We start from the raw sequence: 10507 nt of genomic DNA on the forward strand, positions 1-10507 counted from the left end.
CTCTGATGTCGAGAAAGCTTTCCAGGATGTGGCAGTCACCTGTGTGTTCCACATTGCCTCACACGGCGTGTCGGGGCGGGAGCAGCTGGAGAGATGCCGGATCCAGGAGGTTAATGCGAAGCGCACGGACAACCTCCTCCAGGCCTGCCGCCCCTGGGCCGTCAAGGCTGGTGTACACTCACCAAGTGAATTCCAGCATCAAATGTATCTCTTTCTTTATAAGTCTCCAGCAAGTGCTCACTGAAAACTACCACTGTTGCCATCACTCATGCTTATGTCATGAGTTAGGTATTGGAAGTACTTCCACTGTATTATATTTAAGGTCACAATAGACTCTGGGACAGGGCAAACACTGCCATTCTCAATTCCCAACTGAGGCCAACTGCAGTCTTCTCAAGGCTTCTGCCAAGGTGAAGACCACAAAGAACACTCCTGGTTATGGTGAGGGGGCGTCTACCACTGTCATGCTCAGTGCTCTTTCCAAACATCTGGGAAACCTTCAACAGAGGCTGTGATCTCGCACCCATCTCTCGCACTACTCTGCAAATAACTCAATCCTGACTTTCCACCACCCTCTCTCCTCCTCGCCCCTCTTCAATGCTAGCCTTTCTGTGGCTGGAACTATGGAATGTGTTGGTTCTGTTGTCTCTAACTTGGGGTCTCGTGCAACAATGTGGCTGGCACGTATTTCATGGTGCCTCCATGGGTGGCTAGACAAGCCCATCATTGTTCACAACATTCCTCTTCGGGCAGTGCCTTCTGAGAGCCAAATTCCTAAGCAGATAAGCCAATTAGCTTAGAGTTATGCTTCACTTTTTGATGAAAAGCAAATCCAGCTTGATCACGTCCTTTCAGCATGAGTGTTTCCCCAGCTTCAGTCTATCTGGAGAGCACGAGCTTTGCCAGCAGTGGGGACGTTCTGACACGCTAACTGCAGGCTCTGGGGCATGCCAAAGGCATGCCGGCAGGCTGGACAAGAACGCTCTGGAAGGTAGAAACGACGCTAACATCAACACAGGCTTGTGTGTGCTGAGTGGTATCTTGTCTGCTTTGTCTTAATCCTCAGAAGAATGCAGTGAGGGGGACGCTCGGCGGTGGCTCCTGTCAACAGCTAAGGGCAGCACCTGGGCCCAGGCACCTTTATGGCCTCACGCCACTAGCCCCCAACCTGCGCAGCTGGAGCCTTCTTCCCAAGATGCACTGCTCCTCAGGCCCCCGGCCCACTTTGGGGGTCTTCCTCACTCTTTCAAGCCTAGAGTGCGCTGCCATCCAACCCTGTATCCGCTGAATTTTAGTGCGTTTTAAGTCTCTGCATAGTTTCTGGTGTGGAAACAAGTGCATTTTTGGTATCGGGGAAATTCAAGGCCACCGTGTGCACCTTAAGCCTAGTTCTCGGGCTGTCCCTGCTCCCTCTGAGATACAAGGGCACAGGAAGTGCCATTTCACCCTCCCCTTCGCTTTGTTCCCCCCACACACCCCAGGGATTAGTAAGAAGGTAGGAAATGAAGATTTAGTCTGAGAACCCGTTCTTCAGCAATAACCCAGAGCAAAAGTGTGATGACAGTTCTCACCACAGACAAACGTCGAAGCTGGTGGTTCGGGAAGCCATCTCTGAGGTGTGATGAGTGACTGTCCCTTACACTGAGAGGACAGCCGACCGAGGCAGCCACAGGAGGGCCGCGGTGACCAGGAGGACGGCCAGCAAGCAGGGCATCCCAGACGAAAGAGCTGGAGGCAGGGCTCTGGGGCTGTCGGCCGTGGCCACGGGCTCGGAACCATTCCACCACCTCCTCGAGGCTGAAGGGCTGCGCCTCGTACCCCAGCTCCCTCCGGGCCTTGTCTAGGCTGAAATAATGGGTGACCCCGGATTTGTAAACCTCGGTGCGGGTGAGGAAGGGCTGGAAGTTGTACAGGCGGCCCAGGACAAAGTGGACCATCTCCATCAGAAAGGCCAGGCTGTAGATGAGGGACAGCGGCAGGCGGGTGGATGGGAACTTGTAGCCCAGGCCCTCGACCAGGGGCCGGAAGAACTCGAAGTTGTTCACGGGCTTGCCGTCGGAGATGAAGTAGGGCTGCCCAGAGGCCACGTAGCCCCGGTCGGCTTTCAGGGCTTCTGAGGCCAGAATGTGGGCCTGGACCAAGTTATCCACGTGCACAAATTCAACCAGGCTTCTGGGGTCTCCGAATACGAACTTGAACAGCCCCCTCTCCAAGTAGCTGACGACCCTTGGGAGGTGACTCCGCTCCCCAGGCCCATAGATGCCAGCTGACCTCAAGGCGCAAGTTCTCAGAACGCCACCGCTCCCTTCCAGAGCTGTGCCATTGGCTTCCAGAACCTTCTTCTCTGCGATTGTCTTGGTCCGGGAGTAGTGGTCAGGGTGGAGGTGAGAGGGCAGGTAAGACAAGGACTCGTCTCCATTCTGGATGGCTTGTCCTCCGAACAGCACATTGTACGTGCCACGTACAATGGTGAGACAACAGAACCAACACATTCCATAGTTCCAGCCACAGAAAGGCTAGCATTGAAGAGGGGCGAGGAGGAGAGAGGGTGGTGGAAAGTCAGGATTGAGTTATTTGCAGAGTAGTGCGAGAGATGGGTGCGAGATCACAGCCTCTGTTGAAGGTTTCCCAGATGTTTGGAAAGAGCACTGAGCATGACAGTGGTAGACCCCCCCTCACCATAACCAGGAGTGTTCTTTGTGGTCTTCACCTTGGCAGAAGCCTTGAGAAGACTGCAGTTGGCCTCAGTTGGGAATTGAGAATGGCAGTGTTTGCCCTGTCCCAGAGTCTATTGTGACCTTAAATATAATACAGTGGAAGTACTTCCAATACCTAACTCATGACATAAGCATGAGTGATGGCAGCAGTGGTAGTTTTCAGTGAGCACTTGCTGGAGACTTATAAAGAAAGAGATACATTTGATGCTGGAATTCACTTGGTGAGTCCCTAAGCCTTCCTGGCATGCCGAGTATGCTGGGGCAGGTGACCGCAGGTTTTCAGGCCAACCGTGGCCTGACACATGCGGGAGAGAAGCTGTACCACATGAGTGCACTAAGACGTATCCGTTGCCATTGAGGGAGATCACAGACTTCTCCAAAGGAATATTGATAAGAAAATACCAAAGAGTAATATATACCATCTATTCTTCAGTGTTCCCTTAAGCACGGTAAGTTGAGAGCACACTTTGTTCCCCCATCATCAAGATGTATACTTGAAATTCAGCATCAGTTGTGGGTGTTGTCGTTGCCTTGGTATGAGACATGTTTTACCATTCCAATTCCACAGGGTTTGGCAATTTTTCAATCCCTCCTTGAAGCATACCAGTATAGCTTGGAGATAAGGCTTCAGTCCCAGACCAAAAACACTTGCAATAAAGCACGTGTTGCACTAAAACAAGTCACATGAACTTTCATGTTTCCCAGTGCTTACAAAAGTTAGATGTATGCTATGCCATAGTCTAATAAATGTGCAGTGACACAAAAAAGCTTGAAATACTGTGAGAATGATCAAAATGTGACCTGGAGAAACCAGGTGAGCTTGTGATGTTGGAAAAAAACAGCACCCACAGATTCACTCAAAATAAAGTTGCCCGAAACTTCTGCTTTGTAAAAATCTCAGTATCTGCAAAGTGCAATAAAGCAAAGCATCATTAAAAAAACCCAAAAAAACAAAAAACAACTACAATGAGATACCATTTTACATCAGTAACACTGGCAACGTTTAGCAGGGCAAGAGCGATAAATGTTAGATAGGATATGGAGAGGTGGGAACTCTCATACTGTTGGAGGGATTACAAAATGGTGCAACCATTCTGGAAGGCAATTTGGCATTTTCTCAACAAACTTGAACATTGAAACTCTGTAGGACCCAACTATTCCAATACCAGGAATATATCCCAAAGAAATTAGAACTGAGACACAAACAGAGAGTTGTACGCCAATGCTCATAGTAACATTATTCATCATCGCAAGAACATGTAAATAGCTCAAATGTACAACCACAACAGAATGGCTTGAGAAATTGTGGTCCAGTTACACAATGGAATATTATACAGCAGTCAGGAGCAATGATTTTGAAAAATACTACATAACTTGGGAGAGACTGAAAGAATTATGCCGAGTCACTAACTTAGTTTCATAAGGATATTACTGCCTGTTATTGTAAAAATAAAAGAATAATTCACAAAGTATGGAGACTGAAATGGGGAAGGGGTTAGACTAGAGGGGTGAGGACAGGTAGGGGCAATAATCACAGGTTTGCACAATTTGGTAGGTAGAAGGAGGAGGTAAAGGAAATGGAAAAGATCTGATGGGACCTGAAAAGACAGGGTAATAGTTTGTATCATCAAATGATGATTAATTTTATGAAACATAGTGTATAGGAATAATTGTATTAAAAACAATGTGATTAAATAATAATGTGAATCACAATGTATATGAAATTTGTATGAAACAAAAAATTAAACAAATGAATTCTTGGAGGGCAATTTCACAAAATCAAATGGTTATATATTATATTCATTTTAAGTTAGGAAAAATCATACATAAACCCTAAATTCCTCATTTTTATGAAGGTAAATAAATAATCCATATTTATACTCATAATAGGACAAATTTAGGGAAGCTACACATACAAATACATATCCACATACCCATACTCACTCATATGATACATCATATACATGATTGCAAGGCTATACTAAACAAATTTTGTGACAACAGCACATACATGGCCACAGAAGAAGAATGCCTAAAAATGTATGGACAGTGTAATAATCAAAGGCTTATAGAAATAAGCTCAAGTACTATTTATTACACATTTAAATATAGAGTGTGTTGATTTTATGGTTAGATGATAGCAAGGTGCATCCAGTCCATAATAGAGTTAAGTAGAACAGAAAGAAACCTTGCCTGATCCTGCACCATCCTCACAATTTCCGTTGTACTAAAACCCATTGTTGAGTCACCCTGGAGTCTAATGTCAGAGTCGGATAAGAACACTTCCTTTCTTTTGCTTGTGTTTTGCTGACCAAGCACAATGTCCTTTCCAAACGACTGTCCTTGCCTGACAACAGGGCCAAAGGATGTGAGGTGAAGTTTTACCATCCTTCTAAGGAGATCCCTGCTTTTATTTATTTGAAGACAAATTTATTATTACTTTTTGAAGTCGACCATATACTCAATTTTTCATTGACACCACGACCCAAATCATTGATTCCACCTGAATCTTACTTATTCATCACCGAACTCTCATATGAATATGGAGTCACTGAAAATTGACATTACTCAGAAAGGACAGCCTTCATTTTTAGTTCTTATAGTCTTGAAGTTGTGCTGAAAGTTGTCTATGACAACTTGCTGGTATTTCCAATACTGGTGGCATGGGTTTCTGCATCACAGAAACAGATAGGCCACCACAATATGGGAAATTGTTAGAACTGGAGAAGAAAAAACCAAAATGCATTAGGAGGAAATTAAACCAGTTCTGATAGTGAAGCATAGAAATCTTTGGGAGGAAGAGGGTCCGATGTGATTTTCCCCCTGCTTTTAGATGGTAGTAACCATGACCTACATGCCTCCTTGTTGATAATCTCCAACATTATCCTAATTGAAAAATTTCACTGAGATGTCTATCCTGAGTCTGACATTTCATGAACAAATCACTAAGTCTCTCTCCCAAGACTCACTGGATAGGTTCAAACAAGCATCCTTTTCACTAACCAGAGACTCCATCTTACTTTGTTCTGACTGGAAAAGAACTCCAAGATGTCCCTCAGCTTCATCAAATGCTGAAGCTGAAGATTCTGGCAGAGTCAGTGTTCTTTCACAAGCTTTTGCATAAGCTTTCCCCACAAACTCCAAAGCCTACTTTTCTGCATGAAAGAATGTTTCTCCTGCTACACTATGATGTTTGAATTAGGCAATATTAGAATTTAGCGTAGAATCATGAAAAGAGGAAGATTTCCCGGAGACTCTGCAAGATAGAGAAGAATCCACAGACCACAACAGGAAACCAGGCCTTAAAAATAACATCTAAACCTGCTCTTGGGTCTTAGTCCTGTGACCTTGGCTCTTTCCCCAGGAAGGTTTGTGGCTGAGCTCACACTGGCTTCCCCTCACTATGTCTCTTGCCCAGTTATACAGGAAGGATGGTGTCCTTGGTTGTGAATGCACACCTGCAGGTGTAGCTTTTTCTTGACCCTGTGTATGGAGATTGTGAATCGAATCTTCACAGAGTCTGCAGAGTATGTGCTACCACTACTCACTGTTATTGGAACTTCAGTCCAAAGAGTCCAGTTAATTTCTTGTAGCCTGGCGAATCTAGGTCATGTAATGTCTTCTATAAGTGAATCCAGACAGACTGCACAGAAGAGTTTCAGAGACCCCTCTTGAGGCCAGCTTGTCCCCACCCCAGATCCCAGCAGCTTTACCTCACACTGTTGTTGGAATTTTTTTTTAAGTGCCTTCAAATTGACCATGACCCATAGCGAGCCTATAAACAGGAGTCATGGAGTCTTCCATATCAGGAGCCATCTGCATCCCTGATAAACTAGAGTCCTTTTCCACACTTCCAACACTTGATCGTTCTAATGCGAAACTTATACTTGGACCAGGAGGCAGTCGTCAGAACAGAGCAAGGGAACACTGCATGGTTCAAAATTGGGAAGGGCGTATGCCAGGGATGCATCCTATATCCATACCTTTTCAACCTATACGCAGAACAGATTATCCGGGAGGCTGGGTTCTATGAGGAGAAATGTGGGGTCAAGATTGGTGGACGATTTATCAACAATCTGCATTATGGAGATGACACAACCCTGCTTGCTGAAACTGAGGAGGACCTGAAGCGCCTGCTGCAGAGTGTCAAGGACTGCAGCCTACAATATGGATTGAGGCTCAGTATCAAGAAGACAAAGATTCTCACCACTGAACCAACTGGCAGCATCAGGATGGATGGTGAAGAGATTGAGATTGTACACAGCTTTAGTTTGCTTGGCTCCATAGTCAACAGTCTTGGCACCAGCAGCCAGGAAATTAAAAGGTGCATTGCCATGGGAAAATCTGCTGTTAGGGACCTCTCCAAAGTGCTGAAGAGCAATGGTATGTCTTTGGAGACTATGGTGCGTCTGATACAGGCCATGGTCTTCGCAATCACCTGTTATGCATCAGAGTTGGACAATGATCAAAGAGGATAGAAGGAGAATTTATGCCTTTGAGCTGTAGTGCTGGAGAAGAGTATTGAGAATACCATGGACTGCTAGGAAAACAAACAGATTTGTCCTGAAAAGGGTTAAACCGGGTGGCTCCTTGGAGGCAAGGATTCTGAGGCTCCTTCTAACATACTTTGGACATGTTGTGAGGAGAGACTGGTCCTTAGAGAGGGACATCATGCTTGGGAGGGTGGAGGGACAGCGCAGGAGAGGAAGGCCCTCTATGAGGATACAGAAACAACTACTTCTGAAACAGAGGCCCAAAGCAGAGTTTTGTTAAAGCCTTCAGTCAGCAAAGACAGTATTAGCACCACAGAACTGAACAGTGTTTTACATGTAGTTGAAAGCACATGTGCTTCCCCAGTTCTCTTGTTTCGTTATTTGTAACTCGTTACTACTTTGTATCAGGATAAATTTTCAAAAAGCTATATGGATTTTATGTATTGTAATGAATTATCTGTAGATTTATAGGACAAAGTCAATGAGGTATCTGTGTGTGTGTGTATATCTATATCTATCTATCTATCTATCTATCTATCTATCTATCTATCTATATCTGTCTATCTCTCTATCTCTATCTATCTATCTATCTATCTATCTATCTATCTATCTATCTATCTATCTATCTATATCTATATCTATTGTTGTTATGTGCCATCGAGTCGTTTGGGACTCATAGCGACCCTATGTAGAAGAGCCCTAAACGCCGTTCTATCCTGTGCCAACCTCGCTGTCTCAAACACATTCATTCCCACCCCTCCACTCACAGAATCGATCCATCTCATCAAGGGTCTTCCTCTCCAGCACCATCCCTCCACTCTCCCAAACATGGTGTCCCTTTCCAAGGACCAGTGCCTCCCTGCATCATGGCCAAAGTATGTCAGATGAAGCTTCAGAATCCTTGACTCCAGGGAACATTCTGGCTTCACCCTCTCAAGGACAAACCTGTTTGTTCTCCCAGCAGTCCATGGTCTGTTCAATACTCTCCCATGCAAATATGAGTGAGTTCATGAATTTGAACATTTTGAATGCAGGTTGATGTTGAAAGTTCACTGTATCTTAGGCCTTAGGCAGAAGTGAAATTATTTTCTGTTGGGTGATGAAAAATATTCCATCCTTGTCACCACCTATAGGAGCTAAACTATCTTTTCTTCTCAAAGTTCGATGCACAAGCCAAAACCTGCATGACTTCAAGGAGTTTTCACTAAGAAGAGACCTCAGCAGGTCAGTGAGAGAAATCCTGCCAGTCAAACATCATGACTTCACCATCTATCAAGGCTGACACCTCAATTCATATCTTGTTTTACAACTAGGAATAAAAATAAATGAGAAGCCCTTATTGCAAATGATCCTACCATACATGTAAATTTTCCTTCTGAGAAATTTGTGTATTTGAAGTCCTTTCTGATAGCCTCATAGTAAGGAATATCACTGCCCTCCCAAATATGTGCTGTTTGAATCCACAAGCCACTTCACAGTAGAAAGAAAGGCAATCTCCTTTCAAACTGTTTAGTCTCTTAAAACCTGCTGGGGAGGCCCCTATGGGTCAATTCCAACTTGATGGCACACAACAACAATAACAACAACATCTTACTGAAATAAATACACATTACTATTGTTTCTTTTTTCACCCACTTAACCCCAAGATAAGGCAACCTGCAGTCTATATATTATTGTCCCCTCCTCTGCCAACACAGCTGCATCCTCAGGTAGAGTTTTTGGCACACTAGGGGTGTGGTTTTCACACTGTGTATCTTGCACAGTAATAAGTGGCCGTGTCGTCAGGGCTCAGATTTCTCAGCTCAATGTAGCCTGTGCTTGTGGATGTGTCTCTGGTCATGGTGACTCTGCCCTGGAACTTTTGTGCGTAGCTTGTTCCACCACTATATGTATTAATGTATCCTATCCACTCTAACCTTCGTCCTGGGGTTTGCTGTACCCAGTGCAATTCATAGCTTGTGAAGGTGTATCCAGAAGCCTTGCTGGAGATTTTCACTGATGTCCCAGGCTTGGACAACTCAGGTCCAGACTGCACCAATTGTATCTGGGAATGAACACCTATTGATAACACAAAAGGGTTAAATGAAATTCCTTCTGAATATCCACAATCTTGTCCTCCTCCCAGGGACTAGGGACCCCCTGACCTGTAGCTGCTGTGATGAAGAAGATGATTCTCCAGCTCCAGTCCATGGTGAGAGAGCTGTGATCTCAAGGCTTGTTCGTGGGTGGGGTGGGGTTAAGGTGCTGGTCGTGGGGTGATGTTCTTGGGACACAGACATATCTATATTTAACCTTGTAGACCTTCATTTGTTTGCATATTCATAAAAGAATATATCAAGATTTAAATTGAGAGGAGTATGTTTACTTGAACATTATTTGAATGACAGTAATGCCAAGAATGTAAGCCACAACTGATTGATTACATCAGTTCTATTTCAGGTCATGGATTTCTGATAAGTTCCTCAATTACTGGAGATTCCTTCTCACTGAGGAACATAGAAAATGGGTGTGAAAAGGGAAAAAACAGAATAATCATGTTCTTGCTCCTATACTTTTTCTGTCTAGATTCAAAGATTAGAGTTAAAAACTTCTGATTTTTATTAGATAGAATAGTATCCCTGTGAATAAGTTAAAAAAATTATTAGTAATTAATAATAAAACTATCATTGTTGTTGTTAGGTGTCATTGAGTCGAGTGCTTCCCATCTGTGAACAACAGATCTGAACCCTGTCCTATCCTGTGTGATTCTCATACTTTATGACACATTAGAGCCTATTGTGACAGACAGCATGTCAATACACTTGGCCAAGGTTCTTTCTTTTCTTCACCAACTCTCTATCTTTCTAAGAATTGTGTTCCTCTCTAAGAAACAGCCTTTCCGAGCAAGACAACCAAAGTATGAAAGGCAAAGCTTTATCATCTTTGCCTCCAAAGAGCACTCTGGCTGCACCCTCTCCAAGACATATTTGCTTGTTTTTTCGGCCATCCGTATATGTTTAGCACTCTTCTCCAACTTCACAGCCCAAAAGCTTCAATTTTTCTTCTATCATCCTTATTCATTGTCCAGCTCTAAGATGCCTAATGTGTAATCAGAAATATCATGACTTGAATCAGGCACACACCTTCATCCTCAAACTGGCATCGTTACTCCTCAATAATATAGAAAGGTGCCTAATTGCAGACTTTCCCAGTGCAATGCATCTCCTGATTTCCTGACTGCTAGTACAAAGGAAATCAAAACACAAATTGCATTGGGAAAATAGACTACTATGATAACAAACAGTTCCATTCTGGAGA

At 44.1% G+C, this 10507-nt stretch overlaps 1 pseudogene and 1 gene segment (V, D, J or C); both read right to left on the minus strand.

The window, feature by feature from the left end:
- Window positions 1–1636: 1636 nt before the first annotated feature.
- On the minus strand, window positions 1637–2492 carry LOC102872103 (annotated as a pseudogene).
- Window positions 2493–8951: 6459 nt separating this feature from the next.
- Window positions 8952–9400, minus strand: LOC102872499. The segment is given in 2 exon segments: window positions 8952–9268; window positions 9355–9400. Coding segments are annotated over 2 exon segments (363 nt in total).
- Window positions 9401–10507: the final 1107 nt, after the last annotated feature.

This window comes from Elephantulus edwardii, unplaced genomic scaffold, assembly GCF_000299155.1.
Source record: "Elephantulus edwardii isolate Elephantulus edwardi_28Jun2011 unplaced genomic scaffold, EleEdw1.0 scaffold00019, whole genome shotgun sequence".
Taxonomy (NCBI): domain Eukaryota; kingdom Metazoa; phylum Chordata; class Mammalia; order Macroscelidea; family Macroscelididae; genus Elephantulus; species Elephantulus edwardii.